This window comes from Gadus chalcogrammus, chromosome 1 (genome assembly GCF_026213295.1).
Source record: "Gadus chalcogrammus isolate NIFS_2021 chromosome 1, NIFS_Gcha_1.0, whole genome shotgun sequence".
Lineage (NCBI taxonomy): Eukaryota > Metazoa > Chordata > Actinopteri > Gadiformes > Gadidae > Gadus > Gadus chalcogrammus.
Genome location: NC_079412.1, coordinates 7,972,316 through 7,996,387, shown reverse-complemented (window position 1 = coordinate 7,996,387; position 24,072 = coordinate 7,972,316). Strand labels below are relative to the sequence as shown.

The 24,072-nt window shown below is 46.0% G+C and overlaps 1 protein-coding gene across 1 annotated transcript in view; it reads right to left on the bottom strand.

Moving 5' to 3' along the window:
• The window catches only part of znf385a (zinc finger protein 385A), a 57,124-nt gene extending 37,349 nt beyond the window's left edge, over positions 1-19,775 (bottom strand). The window contains exon 1 of the mRNA XM_056586774.1: positions 19,521-19,775. Coding sequence (XP_056442749.1) covers positions 19,521-19,530 — 10 coding nt within the window. The 5' untranslated portion in view covers positions 19,531-19,775. The remainder of the gene's footprint in view (positions 1-19,520) is intronic.
• Between the last annotated feature and the right edge of the window lie 4,297 nt (positions 19,776-24,072).

The following is a 24,072-nucleotide window of genomic DNA, read 5'->3' as shown; positions in this document are numbered from 1 at the left end:
AACGAGAGAGAGAGAGAACGAGAGAGAGAGAGAGACAGAGAGAGAACGAGAGAGAGAACGAGAGAGACAGAGAGAGAGAACGAGAGAGAGAGAGCGAGAGAGAGAGAGAGAGAGAGAGAGCGAGAGAGAGAGAGAGAGAGAGAGAGAGCGAGAGCGAGAGCAGCTCAGCACGGCGACTGTGGTGGATGAGGTGCTGCTCTCCCTGCAGCCAGCGCTTCATTGTTATTGTGATTTATTTTTTAATGAGTGCATGGGCCATTCCCTCCGCTACACAAAGGCCTGATTGAATCTGGCGTGCATTAGCATGTAGAAGAGGCCCTGCTTCATCTGGCCCTGGTGACTGACGGCTCATATCATCTCTGTAATTGCTCTCCACTGGAGTCAGATAGAGAGAGAGAGGGAGAGAGAGAGAGAGAGAGGGAGAGAGAGAGAGAGAGAGGGATATAGAGAGAGAGGGAGAGATATAGAGAGAGAGGGAGTGAGAGAGAGAGAGGGAGTGAGAGAGAGAAAGAGAGAGAGAGAGAGAGAGAGAGAGAGAGAGAGAGAGAGAGAGAGAGAGAGAGAGAAGAGAGAGAAGAGAGAGGGAGAGAGAAGCAGGCAGAGGGAGGAAAAGCGATGCAAAGAGAGAGAGAGAAAAGGAGAGGAAATGGGAGAGAGAGACACAGGGGGTTAGAAAAAGGAAGGGAGTTGGGAAAAGTGGACAGGAAGAGACAGCCAGACAGACAGACAGTGCTAGAGGCATTTAGAGACAGAGGGAGAGACCGACATGGAAAGAGCGCGAGACCCAGGAGTGTGGAGGAGGAGGAGGTCAAGGGAAGAGAGAAAAGGTGAGATTAGAAGTTGCTGCTGGAGGCCACCGAGAGGGAGAGAGAGATATATATATGTGTACCTAGAGAGGGAGAGAAAGAAAGAGAGGTGTACAAGTACATAGAGAGTGAGAAGGAGAGAGAGATGGGGGCCTGGGGCTGCTGGATCTCATTTGATATGGCCGTGACTCCTCCTGAGAGCTGCAGAATAGCTGTGTTTGCATGCTGCCTTTCTAAAGATAATCCCACAGCCTGGGTCTATGGCAGACCCTAATAACCAGTGCCACAGCCGGGTCTACGGCAGGCCATAATAACCAATCTCAAAGCCCGAGTATACGGCAGACCATAATAACCAGTCTCACAGCCCGGGTCTACGGCAGACCATAATAACCAGTCTCTCAGCCAGAGCCTACCCTTCTATGTGTCCATGAGTGTGTGTGTACGTGTGTATTTTTGCTGGATGGTCACTGTGTGCATATGCGCTTGTCTGCCTGTATTGTGCTGTCTCTCCATATTTTCCCCACTCAGGAGAAGGTGGTGACAGACATCAAGTGCACAGAAGTAGTAAAACACACAATTTCAAAAAAACAGCAAAGCACTTCAAACAATGACTCAGCAAGTTACACCTTATTTTAAAGGTTGATCCTGGTTGCTCTACTCAGTGTTTATAGTTCACATGATCTTCACGGGAATCAATCAGTCGCTGATTGTTAAACCCCTTCTGAGGTGCTAACAAATGGTCTACTATTCCTCAGCCATAGGCAATCAAGGAACACCACGATGCACATTATCCCAGACCAGTATTATTATTTTCTGGTGGAACTATTCAATCAATGCACAATAATAGGATATAACACAGCAATAGTACATAGCTAAATGTTACAAAGCTATATAGTGCAGCAGCTAAAAGTATCATCAAGAGTAGTTGTTCCACAGTCAGCCAACCTGCCAGAGCCATTGGGTTGGTGTTGGTTGTGGAAGCCCTACAGTGCTGCTACGTCCTGAGTTCACTCTACTAATTCATTCACCCTAATCTAAATGAACTGCACAGTGCAGTCGTTTGGACATGAGTCACTTCTGAATCATGAGTTAGTCATTGTATCACTTTCACTTGCCACTGCATAGAGACTGTGTCCATTTGAGTTGGGGTTTCTTTTTATCAGTTCAGTCTGCTGTTCTGAAATCCTCCCATATTTAACCTATCCAATCTCTCTTACCCTAAGGCTTACATGTACATGATACGATTATGCTACATGAGATTAGGAGGCTATGAGACATTACTCATGGTAGACCCCTCTGATTCAGTCACATGCCAACAGTAAAAACATATTGGCCCTCATTTATCAAACGAGCGTACGACAGAAAACGTGCGTAAAATGGACGTACGCTCATTTCAACGTTGAGCTTGGCATTTATCAATTTGAACGTGAGCGCAGGCTGCGATGAAATCTCACGTCAGGTCTGAGCTCGTGTACGCAAGTTTTTTTGGCGCAACATACGGGTATTTCAATGATGAATAGTGCAGCACAAGTAGCCCATGTTCAACATCTGTATTAATTACTAAATAAATTGGAATTAGTCCAGCCGTTCAAACAATTACAATCAAGTCAGGCCTAATTAAAAACAGTATTGCTATGAAAATAATTAGAATGTGACAGGTGAAATGTTTATTCAGCTGTCTATATTAACAGGAGCTTTGCCAAATAGGTGGTCGTGTCTCAGCGATGGCAGATCTGGCTCTGTTAAGGACCTCAACGCACAGACGAGAGAGTTTTTCGAGACTGCGCCGATTTTTTTAAGGAGGGCGATGAATGGCTCTTGAGTCGTTTTCGTCTCCCAAGGCATCTCCTGATGGAGCTATGCAATGCTTTGGAGTCACAGTTAAGGCGAGAAACTAGGCGATCAAACGCAATACCTGTGCAGGTTTGCTCTACCTTGGGATTTTTGGCCACCGGGATCTTGCAGCGGGAGATCGGGGACAGGTCTGCTATTTCCCAGCCAAGTATTAGCCGAACCATGCCAGCAGTTTTGGCAGCTATAATGTCCCTCTCCGAACGTTATATTAAATTCCCATAACGATCAGCAAACTGGAATCAAACGGGATTTTTATGCTATTGCTAGGTTTCCAAATGTGATTGGTGCGGTTGATTGTACCCATGTGCGCATCTATTAATGATTACGCGTACATGAACCGCAAAAGCTACCATTCAGTTAATGTTCCGATTATTTGCGATCCCAGAATGTCAATCCTGAACATGGTAGCCCGATGGCCTGGGGGCACGCACGATTCTTTTATTTTCCAAAATAGCAACGTTGGGCATCGTCTACATCAGGGCGCACTACATGGTCAGAGTCATCTCGGTGAGTTACGCTGCAGTCGCACTGCACCGGCCTCCCCCCGTTTCTTGCTTGGCCGGCTTCACAGCCGCAACACGTTTTTTGGTGCTGAGCTTCAAGTCGGACCATTTCGTCTTCACCTTATTCGGAATTAAATAACTTTAACGGAATGCAAACAATAGCATATATGTGAAATGTTTTAAGCTGGATAACAGAAGTTGTACATTTAATTTATTATTAATTAATTTAATTAACAAACCTCTTCCGTAGCCCGACGAACATTGGAAACACTATTCACTGCAACAGTTATTTCCTTCCATATAGCATTCTTTTGCCGACCTTTAATGCCAGCTTTTAGGCTACCAAATAAAACCAGACGGTTCGCATCCACCAGTGACCCGAGCGTCTCCATTTGGGTCTCGGAAAAATTCCTCTATTTTACCGTTGGACGTTTCTCCATGTCGTAAAAGTTAGGGGCGAGACTTCTGAAGACGTGCTTATATGGGCCTGTTACGTTAATTACGTTCGATCTCAGCCGCCGTATTTATCAACACCAAGATCCTTCGTACGCTGGGATTGGTGTGATACGAAGGTTTCGTAAATCTCACGTGGGTCCAATCGTAAGATGAATCATGCGTTCAGATTTGCGCTCATTTCTACGTTTGTTTGATAAATGAGGGCCATTGTCTCCACAGGCCTTGAAATTGAGAATGCAGAAAGTGAGAGTGAAACCCCCTAACGATGAATTATGCATGCTGCCTGGAGCAGGCGGGGCCTGCGGTTAATGAATGTCAAAATCAACTTGGGCTTTTGGAGGGTTGCTCTGGGATTACCACAGTAATTGTCTCAATGTTTGCTTGTGAGATACATGTGTGTTTCTTTGAGTGGCGCATGGCTCTCTACTGTAACACTATGACCTAGAGGCTCTCTACTGTAACACTATGACCTAGAGGCTCCCTACTGTAACACTATGACCTAGACGAGGCTCTCTACTGTAACACTATGACCTAGAGGCTCTCTACTGTAACACTATGACCTAGAGGCTCTCTACTGTAACACTATGACCTAGAGGCTCCCTACTGTAACACTATGACCTAGAGGCTCTCTACTGTAACACTGTGACCTAGAGGCTCTCTACTGTAACACTGTGACCTAGAGGCTCTCTACTGTAACACTATGACCTAGAGGCTCTCTACTGTAACACTATGACCTAGAGGCTCCCTACTGTAACACTATGACCTAGAGGCTCTCTACTGTAACACTATGACCTAGAGGCTCTCTACTGTAACACTATGACCTAGAGGCTCCCTACTGTAACACTGTGACCTAGAGGCTCTCTACTGTAACACTGTGACCTAGAGGCTCTCTACTGTAACACTATGACCTAGAGGCTCTCTACTGTAACACTATGACCTAGAGGCTCTCTACTGTAACACTGTGACCTAGAGGCTCTCTACTGTAACACTATGACCTAGAGGCTCTCTACTGTAATGACCTAGAGGCTCTCTACTGTAACACTATGACCTAGAGGCTCTCTACTGTAACACTGTGACCTACAGGCTCTCTACTGTAACACTGTGACCTAGAGGCTCTCTACTGTAACACTATGACCTAGAGGCTCCCTACTGTAACACTGTGACCTAGAGGCTCTCTACTGTAACACTATGACCTAGAGGCTCTCTACTGTAACACTATGACCTAGAGGCTCTCTACTGTAACACTATGACCTAGAGGCTCTCTACTGTAACACTGTGACCTAGAGGCTCTCTACTGTAACACTATGACCTAGAGGCTCTCTACTGTAATGACCTAGAGGCTCTCTACTGTAACACTATGACCTAGAGGCTCTCTACTGTAACACTGTGACCTAGAGGCTCTCTACTGTAACACTATGACCTAGAGGCTCTCTACTGTAACACTGTGACCTAGAGGCTCTCTACTGTAACACTATGACCTAGAGGCTCTCTACTGTAACACTATGACCTAGAGGCTCTCTACTGTAACACTATGACCTAGAGGCTCCCTACTGTAACACTATGACCTAGAGGCTCTCTACTGTAACACTATGACCTAGAGGCTCTCTACTGTAACACTATGACCTAGAGGCTCCCTACTGTAACACTATGACCTAGAGGCTCTCTACTGTAACACTATGACCTAGAGGCTCTCTACTGTAACACTATGACCTAGAGGCTCCCTACTGTAACACTATGACCTAGAGGCTCTCTACTGTAACACTGTGACCTAGAGGCTCTCTACTGTAACACTATGACCTAGAGGCTCTCTACTGTAACACTATGACCTAGAGGCTCTCTACTGTAACACTATGACCTAGAGGCTCTCTACTGTAACACTGTGACCTAGAGGCTCTCTACTGTAACACTGTGACCTAGAGGCTCTCTACTGTAACACTATGACCTAGACGAGGCTCTCTACTGTAACACTATGACCTAGAGGCTCTCTACTGTAACACTATGACCTAGAGGCTCCCTAATGTAACACTATGACCTAGAGGCTCTCTACTGTAACACTGTGACCTAGAGGCTCTCTACTGTAACACTATGACCTAGAGGCTCTCTACTGTAATGACCTAGAGGCTCTCTACTGTAACACTGTGATGCATCATTCAAATGTGCAGTTGGGTGTTGGTGTTTTAAGGAATATCAAATCTCTCTCAGCTCCCTTATCTGTTCCAGCTCGCTCATCTCTCTCAGCTCTCTCAACGGTTTGATAGCAAATAGGACAAGTAACCGTTACTAATGCAATGAAGTTGAAGATGCACCCCCGCTGGCGGCCTGGGGCAGGGTATTTGTGTGTTCATGCACGTCTGACGTCAAGGTGTGTGTACGTGTTTAATGTATACCTGTGTGTACTCACGACTGACGAGTATGTGTGTTTCGCCGCATCTGACATGTGTATTTGTGTGTGCATGAATCTGGGAGAGAGTTTGCTTCGCAGACATGGGAGTGAATATATGAGGGTCTGTATCGGCCATCATTTAAATGTGCCTCTAATACTGAATTGTAAACCTCTCACATGCACTCTGGAAACCTCTCTCACACATTGCTGAAAACCTCTCACACACACTACTGAAAACCTCTCACACACACACTACTGAAAACCTCTCAAACACACACACTACTGAAAACCTCTCACACACACTGCTAGAAACCTCTCAAGCACAATACTAAAACCACCACACACACACGACTAAAAACCTCTCACAAACAATGTTGAAAAAGTTAGTTAGTCTTCTAGAATAAATAAATATCCGCATCTATGACATAAGGTATCATTTTAATTTGTGTCGTTAGTATTACAGGTTTATGTGTCAGTAGTATGTATGAGAGGTTTATGTGTCAGTAGTATGAGAGGTTAGGTGTCAGTAGTATGAGAGGTTAATGTGTCACTAGTATGAGAGGTTTATGTGTCAGTAGTATGAGAGGTTAATGTGTCACTAGTATGAGAGGTTTATGTGTCAGTAGTATGAGAGGTTAGGTGTCAGTAGTATGTATGAGAGGTTAATGTGTCACTAGTATGAGAGGTTAATGTGTCCGTAGTATGAGAGGTTAATGTGTCACTAGTATGAGAGGTTAATGTGTCACTAGTATGAGAGGTTAATGTGTCACTAGTATGAGAGGTTTATGTGTCAGTAGTATGAGAGGTTTATTTGTCAGTAGTATGTATCACCCCCCCCCCACCCCCACAATTGCTTTCTCTCTCTTCTGCCCTGCCTACCACTCTCTATCTCTCTCTCTCCTCTCTTACTCTCCATCATTAGACCAGAGTTTCAGATTGCGGCATTACAGTGACCGAAAAAACACTCGCGTTTTTCACGAAGGATGGAGAGGCATTGCCAACAGAGGACGTAGAGAGAGAGAGAGAGAGAGAGAGAGAGAGAGAGAGAGAGAGAGAGAGAGAGAGAGAGAGAGAGAGAAATATAGGGGGACATGAAATATGATGATCTGTACTGGCTCAGTAGCGAGTATATGTGTGTGTGTGTGTGTGCGCATGTGTGTCTGTTTGTGCATGTGTGTGTGTGTGTGTGTGTGTGTGTGTGTGTGTGTGTGTGTGTGTGTGTGTGTGTGTGTATGTGTGTATATCTGTGTGTGTGTGTGTGTGTGTGTCAGTTATATTGTGCATCTACATTGCACAGTAATTGTTCTACATCTTTCAGTCAGTAATGTATATGGAGATTGGTAAGACTCATTTTGCGTCCCAGTTCCGGGGAATCATTTGATCCACTTCCTCAGCATGACCTTCTCATTGATAGCACCGTGCTTGTACTGATAATCAATATTTCACTTTGTTTTATAACTTTTTGTAGTACTTTGGTTACATTTTAAACTGCCTTAGCATTGTGTTTATTTTCCATGGCAATACATGTACTTTGAATTGAATTGAATTGAATTGGAGACAGCGAGATAGAGAAATAGAGAGAGAGAGAGAGAGAGAGAGAGAGAGAGTGAGAGAGAGAGAGCGAGAGAGAGAGAGAGAGAGAGAGAGAGAGGAGAGAGAGAGGGAGAGAGAGATGGAGAGATGGGAGAGAGAGAGAGAGAGAGATAGGGCGAGAGATGGTCATAGAACACTGATTGGTAAGAAAAGGAAGGAAGGAAGGAAGGAAGGAAGGAAGGAAGGAAGGAAGGAAGGAAGGAAGGAAGGAAGGAAGGAAGGAAGGAAAGATGCAACAGGAGAGGGACAGACCGTAAGAAAGCAACTCAAACAATTGTTTGAGGTCACCGTAGATCTGTACTGGCTCAGTAGCGACTAACAGCTTCACAGAGAGCTCTTAAGTGTGTGCGTGTGTGTGTGCGTATGTGTGTGTGCGTGTGCGTGTGTGTGTGTGTGTGTGTGTGTGTGTGTGTGTGTGTGTGTGTGGGTGTGTGGGTGTGTGCATGTGCGTGCGTGTGTGTGTTTGTGTGGGTGTTGTGTGGGGGGGTTTGTATAGATGACAGTGGAGTAGAGAGAGAAAGCGCGAGTGCGAGAGAGCAAGCAAGAGTATGAAAGAGAAAGAGGAAGAGGAGCGAGAGAGAAAGAGTGAGGTCGAGTGCCACACCACAAAGAGGCTCACCTTGTTCTGCACCATTCACACACAGCAGCCCCGCTCTCACCCTTCTCCCTCCCTCCCCCCCCCCCTCCCTCCCTCTCCACCCCAGCCTCTATGCTCCGCCTCATTAAGAGGCTTTATGAATGCATCATCTCGTCAGTATTAAACGTGTTTCCATAAGTCCTGCACCAGGCCGCTCAGGATTAAACATGTCAACACATTTAATCAGTAAGATCTGTAATATACGCTTTGCATGGATGAACTTCTGAATATGAATCTGTACATTTATGTATCCAAGTATGACTATGAATGCATGTATTCATAATATTTGAGTCGTCATTTTATTAATAATAATAACTTGGACTGAAAATAACCAAGAGAGGTATTACTGCCCACGAACCGCCAATCACGTCCACCACCCAGTTTAAGTGATTGTTAAGGGAATGTCATCGTCATGACTCCAACAGGGGCGGGTCTTCAGCACTGGATGTTCTTTAACGCCCAAAACATACACACGCACACAAATACACTGAAACACACACACACACACATACACACACACAGAGACACACACACACACAGAAACAGAATCACACATACACACATACAGAAAACAGAATCACACATACACACATACAGAAACAAACACACACACAGACATACAAATGCAGAAACAGAAACACACACACACACACAGACACACATACATACAAACCGACACACACACAGAGAACCACAGTCTAAGTAGATGCCGTTTATTTTTGGACCCCTATATGTGAAGTGGTGCATTACCCTGAAGAGCAATTACTGTCATTAAAACTGTGAATCATAGATGACATACCGACATCAAAGTTCATAACATGTTAAGAGAGGTGTCCTCTATGTGCCTGGCAACTTCTGAGGCAGACTTCGATTTAGAGTATTCGCTTTGGTTAGCATAGATATAGAATAACTAAACGTTGCACATTTCTTAAGGCTGGTCTATGTTCCCAAGTAGGTTCACGTGCATGGCTTCTTCTCAAGTGGAATTGTGAGTGATTGAATATTGAAGGCATTTGAAAAAGATTATAATCAAAATAACGATTACAGCTATGAGTAAGGCATGTCCAGATAGCCAAGTGTATGACATTTTTGGACATTTTGACTTCAGGCTGAGTTTGGGAAAAAATGTCCGGAAATGTCACTGTATGTAGGAAAAATAAAACCTAGATGAACAATAAGGGTCAAAGAGGCAACGTTCAACATAAACAGAACACAGATAACAATTCCTTACATTCTGAGCTCTGAATACGAGCACTGGGATATTTAGCTTCCTCTGAGTTCAACCACACGCCTAGAACACCATCCTATAGGGTTATTATCTGCACCCCACCCCCAAGCCATCACATCTCCCCCAAACAACCCAGAGGACCCCCTCACATCACCGCTGTGACAACCATGCCCCTGTCCTTCTTCTTCTCCTGCTTTTCTATCTTTCTGTGTGTGTGTGTGTGTGTGTGTGTGTGTGTGTGTGTGTGTGTGTGTGTGTGTGTGTGTGTGTGTGTGTGTGTGTGTGTGTGTGTGTGTGTGTGTGTGTGTCACTGCCCGTGTCGCAGCCTCCTGTGAGGCTGGCTGCTGTGAAGGTCACCCTCCCTGCAGCGATAGATTACACAAGCAGAATATGATACCACCCTGGAGGAGGTCTGCGGCCTCTGCTGGGGGAGGGACAGAGAGAGAGAGAGAAACAAAGACAAAGAAACAGAGAGAGAGAGAGAGAGAGAGAGAGAGAGAGAGAGAGAGAGAGAGAGAGAGAGAGAGAGAGAGAGAGAGAGAGAGAGAGAGAGAGAGGGAGGGAGAGAGAGAGAGAGAGAGATGAGCATGGACGGGTCAGTACTACTTGGTGGCCTCAGTACTTCTTGTAGAAGAGAGAGAGAGAGAACGTTAAACTACATAAAGTGCAGTTGCATCATATTAGTATGTTCGATTAATGTTCTGCTTGTTTCCTGCAATGTCCTGCTTGTTTTATCGCTGAAAAGGTGGACTGTGACACAGCATCTTTCTCTCTCCCCCTCTCTCTCTCTCTCTCTCTCTCTCTCTCTCTCTCTCTCTCTCTCTCTCTCTCTCTCTCTCTCTCTCTCTCTCTCTCTCTCTCTCTCTCTCTCTCTCTCTCTCTCTCTCGGCCACAGTGTTTCTGCAGGTATCCGACAGTCATTGGAGGAATGAGGAGGGGTGGGTGGAGGACAGAGATGGGGGGTTGATGACACACAAAGTGAACAGAGGCGAGGCTATGATAGCACAGTCTTCCTCAGGAAGAGCGTTCAAAGGCCTGCAGGGCCCGCATGGAGGCTTCAGTGGGATCAATCATGCTATGATGTTCCAAACTCTGCCTTTCAAAGCACTGTGGCACAACAGGCTGGGTTGGATGGCAGCCACATGACGAAGGCCCTCCCTGGAGCTGCTTAGTCTCTTTAGAGGTCGGGAGACACACACACACGCACACACACACACGCTCGCGCGCACCTTGCCAGGATGTGCTGTGGTTCGCTGGTGTAACTCCCCCTGCTGTGACCTTAATTTGTTCTGTCTTGAGTACCAGAGCCCACTGCGGGGCTGCTGCTCCTTCAGGGCTTCACTGTCAGGGTGTGTGTGTGTGTGTGTGTGTGTGTGTGTGTGTGTGTGTGTGTGTGTGTGTGTGTGTGTGTGTGTGTGTGTGTGTGTGTGTGTGTGTGTGTGTGTGTGTGTGTGTGTGTGTGTGTGTGTGTGTGTGTGTGTGTGTGCGTGCGTGCGTGCGTGCGTGTTTGGCGCATGTGTTTGCATGTGTTTGAGGGCATTTACCTGTGTGTGAGAATGTTTGTGTGTGTGCATGTGTGTGTGTGTGTTTCCCAGGTATGGGGCAGCAGAGTCCACAGATTGAAGGGACGTGAAAGAATAGGGAAGAGGAGGAGCCCAGAGTCAGTAGTCCCTCCTACGCAGCCTGTTCCCGGTGGAAATGTCTGCAGCATTATGCCACCTCACCTTCTGTAGATATCCTACAAACACAGCATGGGGGGCATTGTTTCTCCTTTCTTACGTCCTCCGCACAGCGGAGGACGTAAGAAAGACGAAAATGGAGCGTTATGATGATGTATTATGTGTGTGACCGCCACCGGGGGATTTAAACATTGCTAAAGAAAGAAGCAGGCTAGTTAGCATTGAACCAACAGCTTGACACTGAGCTATAGCACGGACATTGGTCCGCGCTGCCTTCTGCCGGGTGGGGATTATATCATTGGCCCAGAATCAAAGGTGGGCGAGATTAACGAATATGGACCAAATTGGTATATGGTGGTGGTGTATGCTGGTGGTAGTGGTGTATGGTGATGGTTATGTATGGTGGTGGTGGTGTATGGTGATGGTGGTGGTGTTTGTGTATGTAAGAGCAAAACACACCACCTCTTTGTCCCTTCTAGCCCTCCAATCCACACCTCTCTTTGGCACTGGAACCATCCCTAAACTCCACCTCCACCCTTCTCCCATTACCCCCCCCCCCCCCTCCCCAAGGCAGGGCAGGGCTTTGGTGCAGGTCCCAGCAGAGCCCTATCTCCTTCTCTCCAGGGCAGCGTGTGTTGGTGTGTGTGTGTGTTTGTGTTGGACAGGTGTGCATACCAGAAACAGACTGCACCCAGCCGCACAGCTCCGATATCTACCTGTCAGTGAGGGTATCCTGGACTTGCTCCAGACTCCGTCCAAACCCTCCAAAAGCCTCTCTCAGACCTCTACCCACCGCCACCACACGGGGCGCCAGAGCCACGCAGGGGCAGCTCGGCGCCCATCGGCCTACTGCCACGTTGTGTTAGCCCCGGAGCTGGGATGGTTTGTTGATTCATGGCTGTTCCGAGTACAGTGTACTCGGAACAGCCATGAGGGGTTGGCTGTTCCCCACACGTACAGTGTGGGGGCAGCAGTGGGGGTTGGCTGGATGAGGGCCACCGGGACAGAGGGAGAGATTTAGCCTATTTTAGGCCGTTCATGTAACATTAAGGATTAAAAGACTGCTTTGGGGCCTCTCGGACTCAAAAAGCCTCAGCTATTTATTTCTGTGAGTTTGCATTTGTATGTGTATGTGCGTGTACGTGTGCGCGCGTGTGTGTGTGTGTGTGTGTGTGTGTGTGTGTGTGTGTGTATGCATGCAGGGTCAGCTGGAATACACAAACATACAGTCTGTGTATTCCAGCTGACCCTGCATGCGAGATGTGTGGATGGCGGGGGCTTGGTCTTTTCTACTCTGACAAAGGGTCAGCCCGGGCCTAGAGGGGACATGACAGTGGCTCATTACAGCGGTGTGTGAGAGAGACGACTCAGACACACTGAGAGAGTGTGTGTGAGTCAGGGTACAAGGCACGGAAGGCTGTGTGTATAGGGTGGAGATACTATGTTAACACTGTGGGTCATCTGTGTACGTTAATACACCTGTACTCGCCGCCTCTTCACCTTAATCCTCTATGCCTTTGTACTCTCTCCCTTTGTCCTCTCACGTTCTTCACTCACACTCCCTTCTGTTCTCATACTCTTCAGTTGCTTTCCGGTCTTCAGCCTCCTCCTCCTCCTCTTCCTCCTCCCCCTCATCCTCCTCCACCTCCTCCTCCTCCTCCGTTTCCTCTGCGGTAAAGCCCTCTGACGTTGACCTTCCCGCTCCTCAAGGAGAATTGATTACCCCCATTTATTTAGCCTTAGCATGAGACTCTAACTCATACGCACTCAGAGGAATTTACTCTTTGCCCCAGAGCCACACAGAGCTAATTTCCTTCCTTTTATAAGTCAAGTTCTCTCTCCCTCTGTGTCTCTCCCTCTCTCTCTCCCCCTCTCTCTCCCTCTGTGTCTCTCCCTCTCTCTCTCCCTCTGTGTCTCCCTCTGTGTCTCTCCCTCTCTCTCTCCCTCTGTATCTCTCCCCCTCTGTGTCTCTCCCTCTCTCTCTCCCCCTCTCTCTCCCTCTGTGTCTCTCCCTCTCTCTCTCCCTCTGTGTCTCTCCCTCTCTCTCTCCCTCTGTGTCTCTCTCTCTCTCCCTCTGTATCTCTCCCCCTCTCTCCCTCTGTGTCTCTCCCTCTCTCTCTCCCTCTGTGTCTCTCTCTCTCTCCCTCTGTGTCTCTCCCTCTCTCTCTCCCTCTGTGTCTCTCTCTCTCTCCCTCTGTGTCTCTCCCTCTCTCTCTCCCTCTGTGTCTCTCCCTCTCTCTCCCTCTGTGTATCTCCCTCCCTCGCCCCTTCCCTCCTGTCTCCTCCTCGGAGCTCACACAATAAGAGGGGCCATGATGAATGCAGCCCCCCTCGCTGCTGAACGCAAGCTTTGCTCAACCTTTTAATGCTTGGCCGACGTTTAGGGAAATTGATATTCATGAACCCTGCATTTGCGTTGTATTAAAAAATGTTGTTGTTCAGTGGAGCACTTAGCTCTTTTACATTTGATGGGGAGAAATTATAAGAGAAACTATCAAAATTGAATACTTTATTTAAACCCAAAATGCCTATCAATGTTTAACGTTATCAATAATAATTTCATAATGTATACATTTTAATAATTTTCCATTCCATTAAAGATTGTGTCCGAAACACAGAATAATATGCATTCAGTGTACACAGCAGAATATAATTAGTCCACACATTTCATTCAAAGTGTCAATATTAATTGTAAGTGAGTTTTTTGTATTGTGAGTGCAAAATGAAGCAGCCGCATCCCAGGGTCAACACAGTACCAGGGAGGTATATTATAAGAATCTCTCTCTCTCTCTCTCTCTCTCTCTCTCTCTCTCTCTCTCTCTCATTTTATCCCTCTTAATATCTGTAAATATCTGCCTCATAAATGACATACAATTGTGCAATACTCAATACAAAAACAATACAAAACTAAATGGGAAAATGTGCAATGAATCAATATCAGAATGGGGTTGAAGTGGGTCTCCATGCGCTTCCCCTCCCAGCTGTGGCCCCATGAGAGGAGCCATTAATGTGACACCAACGTTGCACCGTAACCAGGTACAGGTGCTGCCGCATGCCTCATGCAGCGGCGGCGGCAGCAGGCTGCTGGTGGTGGTGTTGGATGCAGGTGTTTGTCTTAAAGGGAAAAAACATTCTTCAGGTTTGGCGGGTTGCACTGATGACGATTGCTACTTGATGCCGTTTCTATAAACTCAACGCTGATGGCAGCGCACATACACACAACCGGGGCACTTACACGCATCCAGATATGTAGACAGTCACATGCACACATGCTCACACACACGTAGGCAAGTGCAAGTGTGTGCACACAGGCACACACACATACGCAGACGCACGCACACACACATATGTAGTAACATTAACACACACATGCATGCACATGTGACTCACACACCCTAACGTTGACACAGATACACACACCTACACACACACACTCCATACACAGATGACGTGTTGCCCTCCCACCAGTCCAGTAACAGGCCTATTCATTAGAGTCACTTACAGACAGTATTGACAACCTGCTGACACAAACACTCCAGCATAAACAAATGGAGCAATAGAACGAAAACAGCACCATTCAGATCCCTCGGATGTCCTCACTATAAATTATGGTAAGGGTCAGGGTAAGAATGAGAGAGTGTGATAGAGAGAGACTGAGAGAGAGAGAGAGAGAGAGAGAGAGAGAGAGAGATGGAGAGAATCCAAATGAAAAGGTATCTGCTGCTGTCTTCCACACATACACACACACACGCACGCACGCACGCACGCACGCACACACACACACACACACACACACACACACACACACACACACACACACACACACACACACACACACACACACACACACACACACACACACACACGCAAACAGAAAGACACACAGCAATGCACACTTGCAGCCTCTTTTGATATGAAGTCGTGACATCAAATCCCAGAGATATGTGGCCTGTTTGTCTTAACATTACAGGCTTATGTCTTCTTTGTTCGGAGCTAAGGCCTCACTGAGGAGGCCGTTCAGAGGAGCGGTTGAGTGCACGACCTCACCCTCACCACGCTGCCTCCACACACCCTAACACACCATATATTTGCCAAGATCTGATATGGCCTTTTACTATTGGCCCCTTTGGCTGGACCGAACCGTGCGGTGCTGTGCTGACTGCATTTCCACTACTGGTTTGACACAAGACTGGTTGTGTTTGTCGTGTTTGACACAACAACTGGTTTCACAATATCAAGGATATTGTGTGTCATATCTGTGAAGCACTGTCCAATAATCTTTGGATAAGGTTCCACAGATATTCAGAATATTTGGATATTTGGAAGCAGAAATGTGTGCATATGGAATGTCAAACTGAGTTAATAATCGCGGATATCATGTTGTGTCGCCGTCCATCTTAATGAACCCAAATTAATGAAATGAACGAAATGTGTCGCAAACAAATCAATACTATTTTATGGTATGGTATAATATTCAACTAAATAAATAAAAATTGTGTTGTGTCAGCGAGAAAAGAAAGGACGCCATCAATTAAATACACATCTTCAAGAGGGAAGCCCGGTTGTAATGGAAATCCCAGCCGTGCTGGTCTGCCCAGCCAGGCCAAACCGGGCCGAACCGGGCTGTGGATTAAACGCCAGTAGTTTAGAAACCTTTTTGTGCTGCACTTGATTTTGCCCATCTATCATTTATTAACATTAGTTAATGCAGTAATTACCTTAGTTCACATGAAAACCATTTGTAAATTATAACTGGAACTTAAGTGAACTGTAAATGAACTGTTAGTGGATCAATAGTTAATACATATTTAATGGTCAATTATTGTACCCATTTTGTAAAGTGTAACCAGTTATTTTGATTGTTCTAAGCCTCCCTTGCTAAACGAGTGATTGTAAATAAAGTTGGGAAATCCAACCCAAAACACATTTGCATTGACAACTGGTTTATTGCCCAGTTCACTTCTCTGTGTTCGGCTGAACAGAGGAACTCCAGTTAGAGGTTGGAGTAGGAGGAGTTGAAGCCTTTAGAGACTGCGTGGCGCATACCAAGTACAAGGAGCATAAAAGACGTTTGCTAATTACCGTGTCAGTCGGCCTCGGAGATGGAAGGGCACTCATGTAGAAAATCGCTGATCAGGCTCAAAGTAATACAGAAAGCTTTGGCTTTGAGCTGAATTCTGGCTGCAGGTGAAGGTGTTCGGGAGGGTAGGAGGGGTAGATAAGATGAAGGGGAAGGGGTAGGGTGAGTAGTCAATGCAAGGCAATGAACAGCAGCCATGTGGTCGTACTGACAGAAAAGGACGGATACTTCATGTCTACAGATGAGGCTGAGATAGACACACAAAGAGACAGGTGGACTGAAGGAGGCCCCTAGGCCCCGGGCAGGCGAGACATGACTCAGCAACCCAACAGGGGCTCAGCTGTACTATACTCAACAGTACCATAGACATCTTAAAGGCTGAGGAATTGGGATTCTGCAATCAGACATTTATTTAATCTAATGATCATGTTTTGTGCGGTTAAACGGCCCAAAAAATTAATTCTGAGTCAGGAAAAGGAAAAGGAGTTCTGACCAAACAACTCCCAGGGGAATAGGGAGAAGCTGGTCCCCCGCCTGGAGATCATGTCTCTCTGCCTTGTTCTTTGTTCTCTGTCCTGCTGCATTGGTGCAGAGCCCATGGCAGAAGGCGGGGAGCTAAGCCGACTGCCTGCATCTGTCGATGGAGCACACAGACGATCACAACCGCCATCCACCGGCACCATCAACAACACAGGCCAGGGGGAGCTCTGCCAGGGCCCAGTACCCGCTCCAGAGCCACGTATACACCCCCCTGAAGCTGAACGCGGAGCGCATGGCAAAGAAGGTGGAAGGTTATTGGCTCAAGGTCATCTGGACCAAAGGGGGAGGAAATGGGCTCATAGCAACACAGGCTAACTGTTTGTGTTTCTGATTTAGACATGGGTGTCTACACCGTTCTTCAACGGATCTGGTGGTTTTATTTGGGAAAATATGACAAAAATCAGCCTTGCAACATGATGCATTATCAGTGTCTTGCAGAATGATATCAGATCGCTGAATCAGGAAATCGGAAAGGAAGTCAATCTGTCTTTGCCTCAAAATGGAAAAGGTCGTTTGAATGACGTTCCCCCTTTCCGAGGGAAATGTCAAAACGCTCAGGAGCCAAATCATCGCCCGACCAAGGCAGAAGGTAGAAGTGGGGGGAGGCAGGGATCTGCATCTCTATTTGCATAAGAATGAATGAAGATACACACATACATACATCTTCAGATATACATATGCATGCATCTTTAGATATCAAATATATATCTTCAGATATATGTACACATATATCTGAAGATATGCATGCATATCTATCTTCAGTTGTTCATAAACCTATATCTTCACTTATACATACATCTATATCTTCGTATATATCCATATATATATTGAGTTAAATATACATACTGTATATCCGGTTATACATATAAACACATATATCTTCAGTTATCCATACAAATAAAAATATATATCTTCAGTTTTACATGTCTTCAGACATACGAACATAAATGTATCTTCAGTTATACAAAGGCCTAGATGTACATCATCAGATATACATACATAAACATCTCCAGTCATATATAGGCCGACATATATATCTTCAGTTATACATACATTTAAATGTCCAGTTATACATACATATATATCTCCAGATATACATACGTAAACATCTCCAGTTATATATAGGCCGACATATATATCTTCAGTTATACATACATTTAAATGTCCAGTTATACATACATATATATATATATATATATATATATATCTCTCCAGATATACATATATGGGGGTGGGGGGGGGGGGGGCAAAAAAAGATTTTGCTTCTTTCGCAAATGACCACAATACCTAGATTCTCTCTCAGAATTTCCAACCCACGAATCACAAAAGGGTTCCTTTGAGGATTAACTTAACTCCTCTGTCACCGTTCCTCTTCTCTATTCCTTCCTTTACAACTGTGTGTAGACAGACTATAATCCCAGGGAAGATGTGAAACGTTAAGAGGACCATATGTATTTGGACCTCCATGATGTGCTATGTAGGGGTTAATAGCACCATTCACATGCCACAAAAACATCATCTGCCTTCCAAACATATCTAGTGTGCTGGTTTGATCAAGTTGTCTATATATATATATATGTATATATCCCTCTCACTCTCGTTCTTTCAGTGATATAAGCTTCAGTGATTGGCAGGGAGCCCCCTAAACACTACTTGGAGCCATCAAACAAGCACACCTCAGACTACACCGCTCCCTATAATCATTACGGCGGTCTCCTCTAAAGCATGCCTGCCGGGGGCGGGGGGGGAACGCAGCGCAGCAATGTCTGAATCAGCTCAGGCATGCGTTAAAACAATGTGGCGGTCAGGGCACGCAGAAACGCACACACATCACCCACACACACACACACACAAACACACTCACTCACACACAAACATGCACAAGGCAGATCAATGTTTTTCGTCACCGGGTGAAAACACTTCCCACATGAAAACATGAAGAAATGAACGCATGGAGCCATTAACGCGTATCGGCTCCTGATCCTATGTTCCTTCTATTTAACATTAACACACACACACACACCCCATAGACAAACGAAACACAAACTAACATGTATATTGTACACAAACACACACACTTGTAAAACAATTGTAGGATTGTGCTATCTATTTACACAGTGCACACACACACACACACACACACACAGGTTTCAGGGGACTTACAGAAGCGGTAAGGGAGAGCTCACATCTCTGCAGCGGTCACAGCACTCTGTACTGATCCCAGCGGTTCCTCTGTCAGACTGGACGCTATAGCAGCAGAATACTAAAGACCAAAGCCCCGCTGTCTCAGAACAGTGCAATCCTCTGGCCTGAATGTCGCTGGCCAACTATTATACACACTGCCATTACGATTGGAACAAACGTGTCTTTAATATATTCCATGTGTTAAGAAGATAACGCATGGATGTCAGAGAGTGGAGGAACGGAGGTTCAGGTTTATGAAAGTCAAGGTGGAATCTAGTGGTTCACCTTCTAAGCCCTTTGCTGGTTGGGGAGATACATGGCTGGGCTGAGGTCATGTGACCACAGAGTGCCATAATCATATGGTCCAAACAATGTTGACCTTCCCTGTAATTGCTCGAATGCACGTCATATTAACGTCGCAGCGTTATCGTTCTAACTGCATTCACCACGCGTGATGCATACATTCATACCCAAATTTGCCATCTCTGCTCGTGATGCAGAGACTCATACCCGGCATGATGGACGGTCGAATTGAGATAAACAACTAAAAAAGAAAGCATCTCACGCAACAACTCACCCAAAATCATGATGCGTGCTGCCTCCACTCTTCCACGGTCGGAAAGGCACAGGGTCCCTAGTTCTCCTCTGCTATGGTGAGGAGATTTGCCCTCCTTATTCTTCTTCTTCTCCTTCTGATCTCCGTCCTTCTTGCACGTGACAACGGCTCCGGGTTCTCTGTCTTCACCGGAGAGCAGCAGCGTCAGAGGCGAGGTAGAGTCGCCGAATGAGAGACGCTGGTGTTGTCCATGCCTGCCTCCCCAGGTGAAATACACAGCGTGGGAACAGTTTGTGTGTGAGTCTGTGAGTGAGTGTGCGTGTGGTTGAGGTGGAAGAGGAGGAGGAGGAGGAGTTGAGTTGTTTTGTCGGTCTCAGGTGAGCCTGAGGACAGAGTAAGGAGTGGGAGGGAGTACGGAGGCTGGGGGTGGGCGGGGGGGCTGAAGAGGGACAGAAGGAGAAGAGAGAGAGAAATGAGATGTGAGAGTGACAGCCAATCAGAGGAAGGGAAGCTGCCGAGCCCAGATCATCTCCACAGCAGCCAGGAGATCTTCAGCAAAACGCTGACAAGCCGCTTTCCCCAACAGGAATATTTAAAAGGGAAGGGTTTCTGTGGGGTCTCCTCTCTCTCCTTGACCGTGTGTGTGTGTGTGTGTGTGTGTGTGTGTGTGTGTGTGTGTGTGTGTGTGTGTGTGTGTGTGTGTGTGTGTGTGTGCGCTGTGCGGTCTCCTGTCTCTCCTTGACCGCGCGTCTGTGTGTGTGTGCTGTGGGGTCTCCTCTCTTTGCCTTGTCTGTGTGTGGGTGTGTGCTGTGGGGTCTTCCCTTGCCTGCGAGTGTGTGTGTGTGTCTCTCTCTCTCTCTCCTGCTTCTTGTTTTTTGGGGCTGGGTAGAACCTAAAGGCACCTTACATGCCTTTGCTGTGATTGGTTGTTGCCTTGGCCAATGAGAGTAGCAGCAGACACTTGTCATCATGCAGAGTTGAAGCCATGAAGGGGGCGACGGAGCAGGACCGCTCGCTCTCTCTCGTTCTCTTTTATCAGCCAGCCTCTTTCTCTCTCTCTTCGCCCTTGCAAGCCGGTCACATGGGTCATCTGTTGAACTGATTGGTGTATGGCGTGTGCTCGCTGCCCTCCCAGACCCTGTCCCAGTGCCCTCCCCTCCTCTCTGCTCCATGTGTATGTGGACTCGTGAAAGGATTAACCTCTCCCTCGGTTGGCTTCACTTGCTTTCTCCTATTCAACTCTAGACCTGCCTGGGCAGAGCTACACCTCTTACCAGCCATCTGGGATTCTGTCTCGAAACTGAACTATTCCAATCAGGAGAGGGAGAGAGAGCGTGAGAGAGAGAGAGAGCGAGAGAGAGAGGGGAGAGAGAGTAAAAGAGAGAGATGGAGAGAGAGGCAAGCCAAAAGGAGAACGAGATTATATAGAGAGTGACAGAGCAGAGGAATGGGCAGAGGGGGGGTGCGAGATTAAGCTAAACTCAAACTGACAGTACGATGAGGAGATGCGGTGACAAGTGTAGATGACCGGGAGGATAGAACAGAGAGAGAGCGAGAGCGAGAGAGAGAGGGAGAGAGAGAGATGGATAGAGCGTGGGTGATGAATGAAAGTGTGGTGCATAGCAATGTGGCCGACAATCCCCTCTAATTGAAGGATAGCGTCACAGCCAGCTTCGTATGGTTCACTTCCCTACGACCAGAAAGCCACACTGATTGCAGACTGTTACAGATTATTATCCACTCTGCCCAAGCACTGCTTCACTCTCTTTCACAGAGAGAGCGTGCTCACCCTCTAAAGCTCCGTCAAATACGATACAATTGAGTAGCTTGATGCTTGTGAGAAGGATTACCAAACTGTCATAAATTAATCCCCCTGAAGCAGGAATGCTTTGCTTGCAAAGGCACAGATACAAACATGTGAGCCTGGGGCCATTGGAAACGCTGTCTGGATGCTGTTCGCAGCGCCTCCACTGGTTCTGTCTTGTTCTTTCTATTGCTCTGTTTTCTTCTTTGCTGTACCTTCCCAATTCTCTCTCCCTCTCCCTCTCCCTCTCCCTCTCTCTCTAGAACTGTGAGTCACAGTGTGTTGGACTGAATACCAAAAAGGGCCTCCTGACACTTCTAATAGCTCAGCAGCACACCCACTACACACATGTATGCCATTGTGTGTGTGTGTGTGTGTGTGCCTGTGTGTGGGCGTCAAGTATGTGTTTGTGTGTGCGTTTATGTGCAAATGCTGACAAATTTAAAGTCAGAAACACGCTGTTTTACCTGGGGACCTTCTGTCCTCCAGAAGAAGGTTCCACTTAATCAGAATCTTTAGTGTGGTACATTTCACTACCAAAACAGTTGTTGCCACACACACATAGGCTATAACACACACACACACACACACACACACACACACACAATGTTGCTACAGAAACTAGACATACTTTGGCTTTTTGGATATTTAACATTGGCACATTCGACAATAGTGGCTGACAATATGTCCCCCCTGTGTGTGTGTGTGTGTGTGTGTGTGTGTGTGTGTGTGTGTGTGTGTGTGTGTGTGTCTACGTCTATGTGTGTGACAGTAAAGGATAAGGTTTCCTCATTAGTTGTGTTGGTATCAATAATTGAGGAGCGGTCCTTGTTGCCGCTCAACGGTCCGAGGGCTAATGTGCTGTCGGGGCCAGAGGGGCCCGGGGCCAAGCAGCGCTTTAATGGATGTCATGATGAGAGGGGGAAATCCGAGCCCCCAGATCCTCTGTCTTTCAATGGTGTTGGGGGTATTCGAGATAGGGGTGGTATAGGTGAGGGGGGTGGAGGTGGTGGTGGTGTTCCAAGTGCGTGTGTTTGTTTGTATGTGTGTGTGTGAGTGTATTAGTGTGCCTATTTGTATGTGTGTTTTTTTTTATTATTATTGTTTTGGACTACTTTACTAACTACTTTAGTATGTGAGTATTGCACAGCAATGGACAAAATAAACTTCTAATATATAAAAATGTATAGTTTCAATATTGTAAACCTAAGTCACTTAGATATTTATAGTGCCATATTCTGTCAATTATGTTTATTTGAGAGAGAGAGAGAGAGAGAGAGAGAGAGAGAGGGAGAGAAAAAAAAACACATTAGAGAGACAGAGAGAAACAGAAAAATCGAAATAGAAACAGTGAGACAGAGAGAAAATAGAGCGAGACAGAGCAAGAGAGACAAATAAAATCAGAGATAAACATGGCGCAAGAGACAGACAGAGAAACAGAGAAACAGAGAGAGGAAGCTAGAATGGAATGTAAACCTCTAAAAATCTCAGAATGTTAGCCTTCTTATTCCACACATTCAACAGATACTGCCGGTACTTGTATGCATGGTCTCCATATTGGAAGAGGGATTAAATAATGTTTTAACTATCACACTATTAGATCACCGAAGATGAAAGACCTCTCGAAAAATTGGAATTAGAAAGTGTTTTCAGTTACCGGTAAGCAATTTTAAACCGTCAAGCGTCAGTCTCCAATAAAAAATAAAAACAGCTCCAGCCATTTTAACCCATTTCTAAAACCTGTGGTACAAGGGTAAGTCTACTGATCCATAGTGATATAGAAAAAGCTTTTTAATGACTATACCACCTTGTCCAATGATATTATGAACCATTAAACATGCACACCCTTGTCCAGAACTTCATATTTCATATACTGTAGATAAAGCACAGTCTTTATTGGCAAGCGCTGCTAAATACTCAATACTGCTGAACAAATTGGCAGATGATTGTTATTAAATTACCACACAACTACAATAAGGGTGGTGTTAGTTATGGTAGTGTGTGTCTGTGGGTATGTTCTTTCACGAATATGCATTTGTGTGTTTGTGCATTTGCACAATGTGTGAATGGCAGCTCAGGTACCTTATGATAATTTTTCAAGGAAATAGCCAATTTATGTGTCATCTACCAACTGGATGATATGCACAGACACACACACACACACACACACACATGCAGAAATGTCAACCACACATCGTCACACCACATCCGTCTAGATACATGAACCATAATGCAAATATGTGGCTCATGCAGTGGACAAAAGCCCAACTTCAAACTTGTAGATGCAATTCTTTGTGTATTCGCTCAGATCAGCACTTTAAGTTACCAGACACCGTGGTAACTTGAGTCTACACTGCCTCCTACTTGCTGGTCCTTGTAAATGCAGGAGGAGGATATGGATCAGGGACACAGGGACACAGGGATAAACAAAGGCATGTCTGGGTCAATATTTATGGTCTGTTAAATGCATACTGCATCATATAAATACATGATTTATAGAAGCACCTGACACAATTCTATTGATGGACGGTGAATTATCAGTAGTTGTGAATAGCAGGGACTATCGCCGATCAATTTAATTCCTTCCCTTACTGGTAATGGATGGCCGATTGGCCCATCGGTGCCAGTAAGGGAAAGATCACAGTTGATATTGAACACAGATGCTATTTGCCAGGCAAACTCCAACTCAGTTCCTGAAAACAATTGCAAAGTCAAAATTGTTTGTCCCGTGGAGCCGCTCCCCGATCATTATTACTGGCACTACAATAG